The following is a 15,538-nucleotide window of genomic DNA, read 5'->3' as shown; positions in this document are numbered from 1 at the left end:
TTGATATTTTGAGAACATATCTCATAACTTGGACTTTTTATGTTGGATAGTGGATATATGAAGTCATTGGGCTATTCCAGTTGAAAGTGAAACCTTAATCGTTCTCACAGGGAGTGTGAATTTTTAATAGGGTTACCTGAATGGCTGACTCCATTTGAAATCTGCACCCCCTGTGTGGGAAATTAAGTTCATGTCTTCTATTGCGGGTGTATGGATTTCATCTGGAATAGCCCATTTAATATTATGTAAGACCTACTTTTCAATATATTGATAGAACAAGTTGTGATTTAAAAAACCTGATGTGCTACTAACTTATTTTCTTCATGTACACTGTGCACAAAGAGTATCTGTACACTCAACAAAACCATATCTTAAAGATACTAAAACTAAATTACAAAATCAAGTGGACGATAGATGGAGAATATTGCTCTGCATATATTGATACCTTATTTGGCAAGATACAACATTATTTCCCCACCTTGGTAATTTGAACAAAAATGAGAGCTTTTGAAAAGTTTAATTGATGTTTTACTTGAAGCACACAAATATTGAACATGATGTCGTGAGAGTGAGTGTTCATCTGTTAGGCTGTATGAGCCCGTAACAAAGGCAGTGGAAAAACGAAAGAAGAAAATGTCAAAATTAGTCACTTTTAAAACTCTACCTTTAAGCATTCAAATTTGTATAGCTTAGTAGAATTAAGTCACATTATCAAAGTATTTAGAACAAAATTCTCCATCTATCGACTACTTTATTCAAAATCATTTCTTGGCAAATCCAAAATTCAAGTTCAATATATGTGCCATTTGCAGACCTTTATTTTGATGAAAACCCCATCACAATTAGACTTATAGTTCCAGGGATATGGTCATTTTATAGTGTTGTTCAGAACAATAAAATACAAAGGAAGTTAAGCACTATTATTATTGGCTGTATCTCAAAATCAATATTAGCAACAAACAACTCATTTAGCTTGATCACGTCACAATTATGCTCTCAAATTGCATTTTTATTTTTACAGTCGAGTAAATGAAATATTATGTATTATGCCAAGCATTTTAAAAGGACCAAATATTCACCTGTACTTACAGTTTATCATTTTGCTTTATTTTTGCAGTATTACCCAGACAAGAGGAAATTTAAAGCTAAGTTTATTATGCATTGGGTGTTTGATAACAGGGAGCAGGTAAGACTATAGATGGAATTATTACCATCCCACTATGAACAGGGCTGCCATCTAGTACGGATTTTCCGTATTCCGTACGGAAATTGGTAAAGAATACGGGAGTACGGATTTTTGCCCTAAAATACGTTTTTCAAAAAGTTCGTTTTATGTATTAAAAGTAAGGCCATTTGTTATGTGAAAATAAAATACATTGAAAATTGTTTGTGTTTTGTGTTTCGTAAAATCAATCTCTTCCCCTGCTATTAAGGTCCCGATGAGGTATCATTTACATTGACCTTGCTTATGTGATCGTATATTCAATATTGTGTTTCGTTGAAGAGGTGATTTATTGATTGATTTATACCACGGGCTATAATATATCACGGACTGTTATTAGCCATGAATGCCAGACGTACCGCGTGCAAATGAAAACTTTTGGGTGGACCATTTTGCGACAGAAAGATAATTTGAAGTGCAGTTTTCGCCCGATTTTTGATGTTTGAAATATAAATATGGCATCGATTGGAAAGAAAATTAGCAGTAGCAGTGCCAGGAAGCAAGAATTTAGGCCTAACTACACCAAAAGATGGAACTTCATGATTCCAAGCGGGAGGGATAAACACCATGCACGGTGTACGCTTTGCAACAGCGATTTCAGCATTGGGCACGGGGGTGCAAATGATATCACATCGCATCTTAAATCGAAGAAACACAAGATAAAACATTACATTTACCTCTTCAAAATAAGACGTGACGATACACATAGTTAATATTTTAGGGCGTTTATTATGCGTGTTTTCAAAATACTGATTTTGTAGGGAAAATACTGATTTTGAGGTCTAAGAATACTGAAAAGTGTTTTTCAAAGTTGGCAGCCCTGTATGAACCATTAGTGGCAAATTTCACTTTTCCCATAGACTGACGCCCTCAGACGTCAATTTCTTGGGGTGACGACTGAGAAACTGCCTGGCAAATTTTGTGTCAAATTTGAATTTGGTGGTCAAAAACTGTGCAGTTGTGTCCATATGAATCTTTTGACTGCATTTGTTTTTGATCACATATTTTTAGCATGATCCTGTCATTATGGCACGTTAGGACATGGGCACCGATAGGAATTCGCTCTATGTGCACGACCAAAGTCATGTGCTAATATTTTTATAGTTTGACATGATGCGAACAAGTTTTTCAGTCGTCATTAACAAGCATAACGCAAATAACATGCACAGTTGGACAAAATTCAAATGTGTAAAAAGATATGGGTTGCCCTTTTTGTTTTTCACATGACCAAATGATAGCGTCACACATCCTTGCGTTCAGTCACAATGGTTCATTATGTAAAAAAGAGACAGTTTTAAACAGTCTTAAAAGTTGCATCTGAGTCCATAGGAGTCAACTCTCAAACAATGCAGTTGGCCAGGTCTATTCATGTGTTTGTTAAAGAAAACCTGCTTGCAATGGACTCCGGTGCAACTTTTAAAACAGCCTCTTTTCTTACACAATTAACCATTGTGACTGAACGAAATGATGTGTGATGCTATAAATTGGTCCACATGTGTAAAATAAATAGGCCTTTTTACATATTTACATTTTGTAAAATATTTTTCGACTTATTCTAAAAGGTATTAGGGGAACTTATAAGTTGTGGACCATATTTCAAGTTAACAGTACTTTACATTAAACTTTAAACTGTAAGCCACACCACACAATCAGATCCACACAGGGTTCAACCACATCCCACCAAATAAGTCCCCCTGGAAAAAGTCCACTTTTCATGGTCTAAATTAGAAAGAAAAATTTACTAAGGGACCACTTTTGAATGTTACAAGTGTTCAAAATAGCCCCCAATGTCAACTTTTTTTTTTTGGGGGGGGGGGGGATAAAGTTCACCAAGCAATATTTAGTAAAGGTACACATTTGGGAAATTCAGCCCCCGCACACAAAAAAGTCAGGGGGACGGACCTGCCCACCATCATTAAGTCATATAAACTTTAACATAAAGTTAGCCTGGTATCATAATTGTTCCCGAGTTGACATAATCTGCATGTAATAATATTTGACTGACCTTAACCACATACAGCAGGATTTCTGACAAGCCATATGCACATACGGCCATATTTGCATGAATATTGCATTCACAACACACATGATTAGGTATTTTCAAGAAATTCAGCCTATTTAATTGCTGTTGTTTGTTTCAGCTTGTTCAGTGGATTGTTCCTGTTGGTGTTAAGAGTCTTATCATGTCCAAGCAGTTACAAACCAAGCCTGCTGTTATCCTATTCACACCTCATATGCACAGCAATAGTTTTCTTAATGATATACACCTTGTAAGTATATGTTTTAATCTGAGTATAACAGTATTGTTCTTTTAGCCCCTTTCATGCATGTATTGTCTCACAACACGGGTGGTGATACTATTGTTGTAAGTAGGTTTAGCGTTGTTTTTTCGATGCGAAAAATAATTGGCCTTTTTGAAGTATGGTATACAGTACACAAAAGGAGGGCATTGTTCAATCTGGGTAAGACCTGCCAAATTCCAAAAACCGACTTTGTTCATTGCCATCCTATTGTGTTTGCCTTACCTCTAAATGCCTTATGGTGTTGAGTGTTACTTGTGGCAGTCAAGTTCAATTGTTCCAGAAGGTATGAGCGTTTGCAGGTTCAAATCATGGTGGTGGTTTAGGGCTAATATTGAAATACCCTACCACGTTTTCACACAGAAAGAAGGCAGGATTCCCCTCGCTAAGCACACGCCTCAAGAAAAACTCGGATGGATTATATGCATCAGTGATACACCCTGCCCAGGATTTTAACAAAAGAAGGCTAGCACAGGAAAGCTGCAGGATGGCGCACACCTTCCTGTGTAAGGGAATTTCAATATGAGCCCTTAGTAAACTCTCGTGGAAAAATTGAGTTAACTTGAAATTCCCCTGGACAAGGAGCTTACTGCTAATTGTCTCGTTGTAACCTGTACGAAACTTGGGGAGCTGATTCTGGCTGTGATGGTCAATTGTGGAATGTCTAGGGTGTGCGCTCTTCAGCTGCAAAATCCCGGAGTTGTTGTTTAATGGTTTATGGAATGATGTGGGGCCGTAGTGGTCAGTGACAACCAGTAAAGTGTGATGACCCTTGTGGATCAACATCTAGGCGTTGTGGCTGTACATAGCGCACTATAAATCACTTTGTTTTTTTAAATATTTGTACAAAATTGAGAGACTTTGGTGCGAAGTGGTGTAAGACTGGCTCCTCTGAGATGCATGACTGAGGCTAAACACAGTACCTGTATTATAATTATTTCATACACTCTAAGAAACACATAGCCAATCAGAAAAGCCGTTAGAAAAACACGTGGAGTGCATTAATATTGTATCATTGCACAGGCGCGAACTCCGCATACAACGCGCAGTGCTTCCGCACGTGTTAGCATCGCGTATGATTGATTCATTTTCCTTGCGGGTCGATGTATTTACATTTGATCGTATTTTCCAAAATTTTTAGTGACGATTTTGTTATGAAATTAGCAAAAATCACAGCTTTTTATCTGGTGTATGAAATAGGTTAATAAATGCGTATTACTTGTTACACAAGAAATTGTATAAAATAATACACTTGTACTGAGATGTTGATGCGTCTAATGCACTCACCCCTTCGGGGCTCATGCATTAGACGCATCAACATCTCAATATGCATGCATTATTTTGTACAATTTCACTCTCAACAAGAATTCATTATAAACCTATAATTAAAGGTTTTATTCAAATTTGAACAATCATTTAAATAACACACTAAATAAAAGGAAATGGTGTAAGTTTTGCAGAGGAATTACCTCAACTTTGAATTGATTATTTCTGTTGTCATAGTGAGGGAATGGGAGAATGATTTCAAAGGAAGGGGAGAGGAGTAATAGGGGAATTTGTGTGGGTGTGGGGGTGTGTGTGTGAGTGACATAGAAAAAAGTAGCTAGAGGGATAAATGGCAAGCAGATAGAAACAGGTAGTATTCTGTGTTTAAAAGAAATCATTTACAGTTTAAATTACTAAAATCATGATTGTTTTCTATTATTTATTTATTTTCTTTATTTACAGCTTCGAATCTTAGCCATGGATTATTATAATTGCAATAGTTCTACCCATATATACCACAAAATAAGAAGAATTGAGCGGGAAAGACAACAAATAGCAGACGACATCTCAAGAACTAAAAATGGTGAACAATGCTGTCAAACAGTTGCCTTGACAACCAAAGTACCCCACATAGCCGACATGCCTGTTGGCAGACAGAATGTGTGCGAGGTGTGTGAACAATTTACGCAACCACCGAGGGCGCCTTTCGATGCATGTTCACTGAACTCACAAAACTGCCATTCCACTGTATTGAATACAGTGGTGCATAATTTGGCAACCTCGCCCGATAGCTGTTTGTATGTAGACAATTATTACAGTCCGTACAGCCATTTTGAGTTGTGCTGTAAGAGCAGACATTTATACAATACTCATAAATATTCATGTAATACAGGTAATTTATTACATCAAAAACAGTTACAAAATAGTGATGACTCTCTTATCATGGGCTCAAGCAATATTTGCAAACATTGTTACAGTGAACCCAAATCTTCTAGTAATCAGAAGTGTAAACATTTTGGGGAGGAAATACTTCATAAATATAAAAATTGCACAGAAGATGAGACATTCAGTGGTCTTGGATGCAGGACTAATAAAAGTGTTAATTTCTTTGCAATAAGAATGGATTTATATGAAGACTTCGCAGAGAGACTAGGTTTACGTAGTCCTGTGATGGATAGCGAGCTGAAGTCTGCTTTAGCTTTAATTGATATAAAGGTAAGCTTATATAATTATTATCATTATTATTTTAAAAACTAAAACAAAATGGCTATTAAGAATGATTACTTATATTGATTATATATGATATTACTTATTATATGATTTACTTATATTATAAGTCATAATAGGCTGGCCTTAAAACATTGTGGATTGAGCAAAAAAGTTTTAACAGTCATTCAATTGAACAAAAATAATTGAGAAGTCTCAACTTCATTATTTCGATATGAAGACATATGTTTTCATCAGGAGAACTTCAGAGATGTTATGAAGGAATTGATTTCACGATTGACCTGAGATGCAGGGACTGCCTTTTGAGGAGAGCGAGAGCAATCACTTTCTACTGCTCTCCTTAAATCTGATATAGGAGTGATTTATAGCTCTCCTTATTTGACCATTTATCCTCTTACACTCTATTGTAAATACTCTAAACAGCTCTCCTTGAGAGCTATTTAATGCTCTGCTGCAAATTCCAAAAGACAGTCCCAGGAGATAACCTTAGGTCGTATCAGTGAAGTGTAATGTGTCGGAATCTCAAAGCCATGGTCTCGGTTGAGTTGCATTAAGTGTCTGCTGATTTGTATGGCTTCCCTCACTAGGCGTGGTTACTCCTATTATAAATCCATTTGCTATCTATTGACTACACAGAATCCTTTGTGTAGCTGTTTTCAACACTAATATTATCTCACTCGCGTGAAAATCCAATGGTGACTAGAACAGATATGTCGACCTTGGAGGTCACCAATTGGACTGGCAAGAGCAATTGTGAATCGCAAGAATTATAACCTCTTTTCATATCATTTCTTACTTTCAGAATGAAATTCAGCATATGTTACCGATAGCGGATGGCCTAATAACAGCAGACTTACAAGAGTTACTAGTCAACTTCACCAGGGCAAATTTATCTCGTCATCTGAGATCATCAGAGACGACAAAATTGTCTACATCATTGGAAGATGACGATATAACTGAAAATAATGACACTGGTTTAACAGTGCAGGAAGTTGTATCTGCCACTTTTGAGGCAGTTGTACTTCATAGTAAACAGGTGAGTGGATATAATGGAGGGAGGGAGTTTGATAATTATAATGACACTGGTTTAACAGTGCAGGAAGTTGTATCTGTCACTTTTGAGGCAGTTGTACTTCATAGTAAACAGGTGAGTGGATATAATGGAGGGAGTGAGTTTGATAATTATAATGGCACTGGTTTAACAGTGCAGGAAGTTGTATCTGCCACTTTTGAGGCAGTTGTACTTCATAGTAAACAGGTGAGTGGATATAATGGAGGGAGTGAGTTTGATAATTATAATGGCATTGGTTTAACAGTGCAGGAAGTTGTATCTGTCACTTTTGAGGCAGTTGTACTTCATAGTAAGCAGGTGAGTGGATATAATGGAGGGAGTGAGTTTGATAATTATAATGGCACTGGTTTAACAGTGCAGGAAGTTGTATCTGTCACTTTTGAGGCAGTTGTACTTCATAGTAAACAGGTGAGTGGATATAATGGAGGGAGTGAGTTTGATAATTATAATGGCACTGGTTTAACAGTGCAGGAAGTTGTATCTGTCACTTTTGAGGCAGTTGTACTTCATAGTAAACAGGTGAGTGGATATAATGGAGGGAGGGAGTTTGATAATTATAATGGCACTGGTTTAACAGTGCAGGAAGTTGTATCTGCCACTTTTGAGGCAGTTGTACTTCATAGTAAACAGGTGAGTGGATATAATGGAGGGAGGGAGTTTGATAATTATAATGACACTGGTTTAACAGTGCAGGAAGTTGTATCTGCCACTTTTGAGGCAGTTGTACTTCATAGTAAACAGGTGAGTGGATATAATGGAGGGAGTGAGTTTGATAATTATAATGGCACTGGTTTAACAGTGCAGGAAGTTGTATCTGTCACTTTTGAGGCAGTTGTACTTCATAGTAAACAGGTGAGTGGATATAATGGAGGGAGTGAGTTTGATAATTATAATGGCACTGGTTTAACAGTGCAGGAAGTTGTATCTGTCACTTTTGAGGCAGTTGTACTTCATAGTAAACAGGTGAGTGGATATAATGGAGGGAGGGAGTTTGATAATTATAATGACACTGGTTTAACAGTGCAGGAAGTTGTATCTGCCACTTTTGAGGCAGTTGTACTTCATAGTAAGCAGGTGAGTGGATATAATGGAGGGAGTGAGTTTCATAATTATAATGGCACTGGTTTAACAGTGCAGGAAGTTGTATCTGCCACTTTTGAGGCAGTTGTACTTCATAGTAAACAGGTGAGTGGATATAATGGAGGGAGTGAGTTTGATAATTATAATGGCACTGGTTTAACAGTGCAGGAAGTTGTATCTGCCACTTTTGAGGCAGTTGTACTTCATAGTAAACAGGTGAGTGGATATAATGGAGGGAGGGAGTTTGATAATTATAATGGCATTGGTTTAACAGTGCAGGAAGTTGTATCTGTCACTTTTGAGGCAGTTGTACTTCATAGTAAGCAGGTGAGTGGATATAATGGAGGGAGTGAGTTTGATAATTATAATGGCACTGGTTTAACAGTGCAGGAAGTTGTATCTGTCACTTTTGAGGCAGTTGTACTTCATAGTAAACAGGTGAGTGGATATAATGGAGGGAGGGAGTTTGATAATTATAATGGCACTGGTTTAACAGTGCAGGAAGTTGTATCTGCCACTTTTGAGGCAGTTGTACTTCATAGTAAACAGGTGAGTGGATATAATGGAGGGAGGGAGTTTGATAATTATAATGACACTGGTTTAACAGTGCAGGAAGTTGTATCTGCCACTTTTGAGGCAGTTGTACTTCATAGTAAACAGGTGAGTGGATATAATGGAGGGAGTGAGTTTGATAATTATAATGGCACTGGTTTAACAGTGCAGGAAGTTGTATCTGTCACTTTTGAGGCAGTTGTACTTCATAGTAAACAGGTGAGTGGATATAATGGAGGGAGTGAGTTTGATAATTATAATGGCACTGGTTTAACAGTGCAGGAAGTTGTATCTGTCACTTTTGAGGCAGTTGTACTTCATAGTAAACAGGTGAGTGGATATAATGGAGGGAGGGAGTTTGATAATTATAATGACACTGGTTTAACAGTGCAGGAAGTTGTATCTGCCACTTTTGAGGCAGTTGTACTTCATAGTAAGCAGGTGAGTGGATATAATGGAGGGAGTGAGTTTGATAATTATAATGGCACTGGTTTAACAGTGCAGGAAGTTGTATCTGTCACTTTTGAGGCAGTTGTACTTCATAGTAAACAGGTGAGTGGATATAATGGAGGGAGGGAGTTTGATAATTATAATGGCATTGGTTTAACAGTGCAGGAAGTTGTATCTGTCACTTTTGAGGCAGTTGTACTTCATAGTAAACAGGTGAGTGGATATAATGGAGGGAGTGAGTTTGATAATTATAATGGCACTGGTTTAACAGTGCAGGAAGTTGTATCTGCCACTTTTGAGGCAGTTGTACTTCATAGTAAACAGGTGAGTGGATATAATGGAGGGAGTGAGTTTGATAATTATAATGGCACTGGTTTAACAGTGCAGGAAGTTGTATCTGCCACTTTTGAGGCAGTTGTACTTCATAGTAAACAGGTGAGTGGATATAATGGAGGGAGGGAATTAGGCCAAAAACAAAAAACTGTTTGTTTGTCCTCCACAGCTTTGAAAGAGGACGTGCGGGCGGGCGGATTTTTTTTCTTCGGATTTGGCGTATTTCTGGACCTTGCTAGAGCTAAATGCTACAATCATTCATGGTGACTTAAAAAAACCCATTTTGTTTCTTTAATATGCAGTTAAAGTTATAATTTGTGTTCATGTCATAGTCTTTTAATGATTTGGTGGACTTTTTTTAAATTTTCAACCATGAAAGAGGTCCAGAGATACTCCAAATCTGGAAAAAATTGAATTTTACTTATTTTTATAAAAAAAAAAAAAAATTGAAAAAAAAAAAAATATTGGACAGGCCTTCATCTGAGGAGCGGGCGGTGGAGGACAAACAAACAACTTTTTTTTTTGGCCTTATAATGGCACTGGTTTAACAGTGCAGGAAGTTGTATCTGCCACTTTTGAAGCAGTTGTACTTCATTACACCACATTTCGCCATAATTCATTCTAGAAACGCTTGCTGTTAGAATAAGAAAAATTTTAATGCTAAATTATTGCACATTCTAGGGAAGCGTGGTTACTGTTTTGAAATAACCGAGTGAGAGGGTTTTCAAGAAAATATTTTTCCTGTCAAAACTGAAGCATCCTCTGTATAAAAGAAAATATGAATATTAACTGCACATCATATATAACTATTCATGATACCCAATTGTGGCATATTTGAGGTCGTTTATGAAGCAGAGAATTTTATTTAAATTTTATATACGTAAAATATTTTTTTAATTGAGCAAGAATAAGGATAGAAAAACGTTAAAAAATCTATGTATAAATAACATTAGACCCGGCAAAAGATTACTGTTTCGTTTGTATGGTATTCTAATCTTTTATTTCGAAGAAACATTTGGGGTCTAAAATGGATTTTTATGTAATTGATAAAAACATCGAACGTGTATACAAGAAAATGGTAGGTTTTTCTCTATAGTATTTTACTGACCATGGAAATGTACTGAGACACAAGCACGTGTCAAAATCGATATAATGTATTGTCCATATAGACGCCCAGTTATCATGCTTATCGTTGATTTTTTTGTATAAAACACGCAGTTAACCACAATTGAGCGCTAATAATAGATAATACACATAAATGTTTTTATTTGAAATATAATTCCAAAATATGGTACGTTTTCTGCCTTTGCTTGTCACGTGGTAGGCCTATGTTGAAGTTGCGATTATATCTTGAATAAGTTCCAAATGAATTCCAACAAGACAAGTAGCCGAGTGGTCTAAGGCGCTGATGGGTTTATAGTGTGTCCAAAGCAGTCCGCGCCGTGAGTTCGAACCCGCCTCCGCCAAACTTTAATGAAGTAAAATTAAAATTGAAATTTTACTTTTAAAAAATTTCATATTGGGGAAATGTGACTGGCAGAATTTATGTATGGCGTGGAGTGGTGTGGTACTTCATAGTAAACAGGTGAGTTTGTATAATGGAGGGAGGGAGTTTGATAATTATAATGGCATTGGTTTAACAGTGCAGGAAGTTGTATCAGCTACTTTTGAGGCAGTTGTACTTCATAGTAAACAGGGAAGTTTTCACAATTTCATGCAATGATATCAAACGCTCAGTTAATCAGGAGCATGAAATCAAGGTGTACCAGAGGATGTTTAAATACATTCCTATAACTTAATGGGGTTTCTGGCCTTCGTATGTTTGCCTTTTGTACACATGTGACACAGTTGACCATACCTTGCATTGGGATTGTGTGCAGATATCTTTCGTTTTCATCCTTTTAAACATTCAGAACATTGAGACTTACGAATATAATTAATGCAGTGGGACAACATGAATGTTTTCTATAAGAAAATCTTGAATATTAGCTTGTTGGCTGCAATTTAAAAATTACTATTCTGTGTATGTGGTAATGGGGATCTCGCGTTTAAAATTGATGTGTTATTGATCAAATTTCCCAATCATAGTGCATTGTAGGAATGTATTTAAGCCTCCTCTGTGTCTATACATTACAAATGTTTTTTCCAATGAAGGTCACATGGCTGAATATCCCAGGGATCCGTGCAGATTGGACTGTATACAAAAAGTATTCAAACACTTAAAGCAATGTCTTGCAGACACTATACCTAATTTACAAAATGAATAATCAACAGATGGAGAATTTTGTTCTGCATATTTTGATACCTCATTCGACTTTGTGCCATTTTATTTTCCTAACTTATACCAATTTGAATAAAAAAGATAGCATTTCAAAAGTGATCAAATTTACATAGACTTTTCTCTTGAAAAACATTTATTATGAGCACGGCAAGTGAGTGTTGCTCTCTCACTTATATTGAACCCATTAGAGTAGCCAGTAGGAATCACCCTGAAGGAGGAACTAGCTCAAATTTGTCATTTTTGAAAAGCTCTCTTTTCCATTCAATTCAGTATAACTTGGGGAAATAAAGTTGGATTGTGCCAAATGAGGTATCAAAATATGCAGAATAAAATTATCCATCTAATGATTACTTTGCATGGTACTTTAGGTTATAGTGTCTTCAAGATATTGCTTTTGTTTTAAGTGTACAGATTCTTTATGTGCACAGTATTCTTTGTGATATTGTACTACTACTACTGAGTTCTCATCAATGACCATTAAGATGAAACTAGGAAGAGTTACATTTTTGTACACAACATTTGAAGAGTTCAAATGTAAAATGTGATAAACACCTTTATCCCAATTAGTGTTAGCTGCTTGCTGTAGAAAATTGAAGGCACTGAATGTGTGCAAATGTATCCCTTTGTATTTGTTTTGTTAGAGTGCATGATATATCACATGCACAATGGATGCAGAGTATCAGTTTCTATGCAGAACCCATTGAACACTGATTGAATTTCGACTGGCGTTTATTGCATTTTGCATCTGAACTCTTCTTGTACTTATGGTTCTCAGCACAGTACTTCAGCGGTCTGCCAATTTGGCGCAGTTTATCGCGTATACGGGAGTGGGTTCTGATTGGCTGATTGAATCACATCATCACATCAGCACCTCATTCACGGGTCAAGCTACATGTACATAGCATTCGCGTGACCTAGTTCTTTTTACGTGGTAATGACAGAGCAGACGGACACTGCTGAAGTAATTTGCTGAATAGTATAGTTTGTTAGAAAAGTTTGCTCAAAAAGTAATGTAGCCGTTATAAAGGCCCCTGTAGCTTGAAACTATCATTCGTTTTCACAAAACTATTAATTGTTTTCACATTATTTGAACATACAAGGATGTTAAATTGTTTTATGTATGCACATTTTAATACCACGTACGTCCAGTGTCATTCAATATTATCCCTAAATCTGTAAAATCTTAACAAATCTAACAAACCAAAACCACTGTTCATCCATATATCCCACGTGATGCCATGATGCAATCACCGTAAGTCATATATGATGCTTTTGTTGACCAGGCCAGCAAAACACCTGTGGCTACAGACTGGTGATCTTGTGCTTAGCACCTAAGGGGCGTAAGGTTTGAAACCTGGTGGTGCCATGTAACTTCTTTGTTCATCTTCTCTCCTTTTTGGTTCCTTCTTTCCTTTCCGTATTTTAAGGGTTAGCAACACAGTAGTGTTTTTAAAGAAAAAAATGTAAAAGCTACAGTGATCAATATGTATTATGCAAGCACTGTTGCATTATTTTCATGTTGAATTCAAATCAATACAAATGTGACCCATCACATCAAAACAGACCACCTTGCGGCAGAAATGAAAATGGAGATTTAAACATTAGGATAAACTGCTGTTTTTAGCTCATTTGCGCCAGCAAATGAACTATAGCCGTAGTCTAAATTTGTCTATGTTTTTTACTTTCTCTTGCTACATCGTTTGAGCAATGGAGCTAGTAATTTGAGGGAGCGATCTTTGCATGATTGTTCATGATTGTTACTTATTTAGCTAGGAAAATTCAGACGGAAAGTGTCATTTTTGGAGCATTTTGTTACGAAAATGTTTACCACATTTCATGGAATAGTCTCATGCAGACTGTTTGTGGTGCTTTTCATATTACAAACACTGTACAAACTCCTTGATCTGGCGATTTTGTAAAAGAGATGTTTGCTTTTCAGTGTTGCTTTGCCTTACATTCTGTAAGTCAATAAAGCACCAATTGGGCTCGTGCTGTGTATAGGCCCTTACTTCTGTGCACGAGCCATGAGCAAATAGTGTCTCAAATTCTAGCAAATAGTGTCTCAAATTCTCCCAATTTGGGCTACCAAATTGTTGGATGGCAACCCCAACTATGAACAAAATCTCACTCATTTATCACACATCTTGACCAGTTACTAAACCCAATTAGTTATGTAAACATTTACTCAAGGTGAGTAGCACTTTTTCAGTGCCTGGTATATCAGTATATGGTCATTTTCACAGTAAAGGGTGTAACTTTTGATTTTTAGGGTCAAAATTTCAAACCACTTAAATATGTTTCTGTTTACTGTAATCATGCATAGAAGCAACTTAAATTGAGTAAAATAGTGTTTCAAGGCTTAACCTTTTGATTTCTGATAAAAAAATTGACATTTCCATAACATTTTGGTTAAAATCTAAGAAAAAATGTATTTTACATAAGCTCAGAAAATTATGACATGAAAGCTGGAATACATGTGAAATCCCATTCCAAAGTAAGTCAACAGATATAAGTTAAATTTTATACCATGTTTTGCTATGTTTGTAATTGCAATTTTGAAAATTTTTAACATCAAGGGGCATTTGCAATGGAAATTTCCCAACCTTAAACATATTTTTTAAGTTTTAATTGGGTTCCTAAAATAATTTAAATGTCTAACTTCATGTACAAATACTACTTGATGAAAGGAACCTCCCAGCCAAGTTTCACAGAAATTGGAGTTATTTTTTAGAATTGGCAATTCAAGCGATTTGTGTTTCGGAGGCTTCAGTTAACAACACAGGTGATCATAAAAGTGAAATATTTGGCTAACTACTACAAGTTGACATGAAAAAATAGGTAAAAAATATCACAATTACCAATTTTCATGCTTTGCTTCTAAAGTATTGAATTTCAGTTGTGACAAAAATTAAATTATCACAGCAAGTCATTTTTTTTGTTTCGGAGGCTTCATGTTAACAATGGTTAAACATTGCAGAAGTAGTTTTTTTGAAAACAACACTGTTGGGATCATCTAAGCTGTTATTTTCTTGTGTGTATTGAATCAATGATTCTATGCGACAGATATTGTAGATTTATAACATGGTAATTTTTTCACCCATTTGTTAAGTATGGTGTTATTTGCATGTGAAGCCTCCGAAACAGGCTTTCTTGGATATCAGTATATTTTTCAAGCATTAACCATAATATCAATTTTTTTTAATTTATGACATTCTGCACATATCATGCAACAATTACAATGCAGATATCAATATGGAACATACCAATTTAGATATGCATAGATGATAATTAAGCTTACTGTTGTTTCGGAGGCTTCATTTGTTTCGGAGGCTTCAATTGTTAACGGAAAGTTTGTATTGGGTCCCATTTTCAAACGGTGATATATATCTCCATGATTTAAAAACAAGTGACTTGAGGATCTACTTTGCTACATTTTGATAAATAGATTGGATGAGCTCTTTTATTTACATTTGCCCAAGCTTGCTGAACAGTTTGTTTCGGAGGCTTCAAAAAAGTTAACGGAAAATCGGCTCTTTGAAGTCAAGATTTTATAAAAATTTTAAAAGCTTGCAAATCAACTAATTTTTGTTACCCATTTCAAGTTAAGATATCAACTGTTATGAATCAAGAAGAAGTGAAGAAATAACCAAGAATTATGAACCAAAGCTATACCCACAAAGTTTGTTAACAATTGTTAACGGAAAATGAAGCCTCGAAAGCGACAAATATCAAGTCCGATTCTCAAAAATACAGGG

The 15,538-nt window shown here is 36.0% G+C and overlaps 1 protein-coding gene across 1 annotated transcript in view; it reads left to right on the top strand.

Annotated features, from left to right (window-relative positions):
• LOC140150106 (uncharacterized) overlaps positions 1–15,538 on the top strand; it is a 33,557-nt gene that overhangs the window by 13,765 nt on the left and 4,254 nt on the right. The window contains exons 6-9 of the mRNA XM_072172110.1: positions 1,118–1,186; positions 3,364–3,492; positions 5,251–6,003; positions 6,818–9,160. Coding sequence (XP_072028211.1) covers positions 1,118–1,186; positions 3,364–3,492; positions 5,251–6,003; positions 6,818–9,160 — 3,294 coding nt within the window. The remainder of the gene's footprint in view (positions 1–1,117; positions 1,187–3,363; positions 3,493–5,250; positions 6,004–6,817; positions 9,161–15,538) is intronic.

This window comes from Amphiura filiformis, chromosome 4 (assembly GCF_039555335.1).
Source record: "Amphiura filiformis chromosome 4, Afil_fr2py, whole genome shotgun sequence".
Classification (NCBI taxonomy): Eukaryota; Metazoa; Echinodermata; class Ophiuroidea; order Amphilepidida; family Amphiuridae; genus Amphiura; species Amphiura filiformis.
The sequence above is the reverse complement of the archived record's forward strand: the minus strand, read 5'-3'. Positions and strand labels throughout refer to the sequence as shown.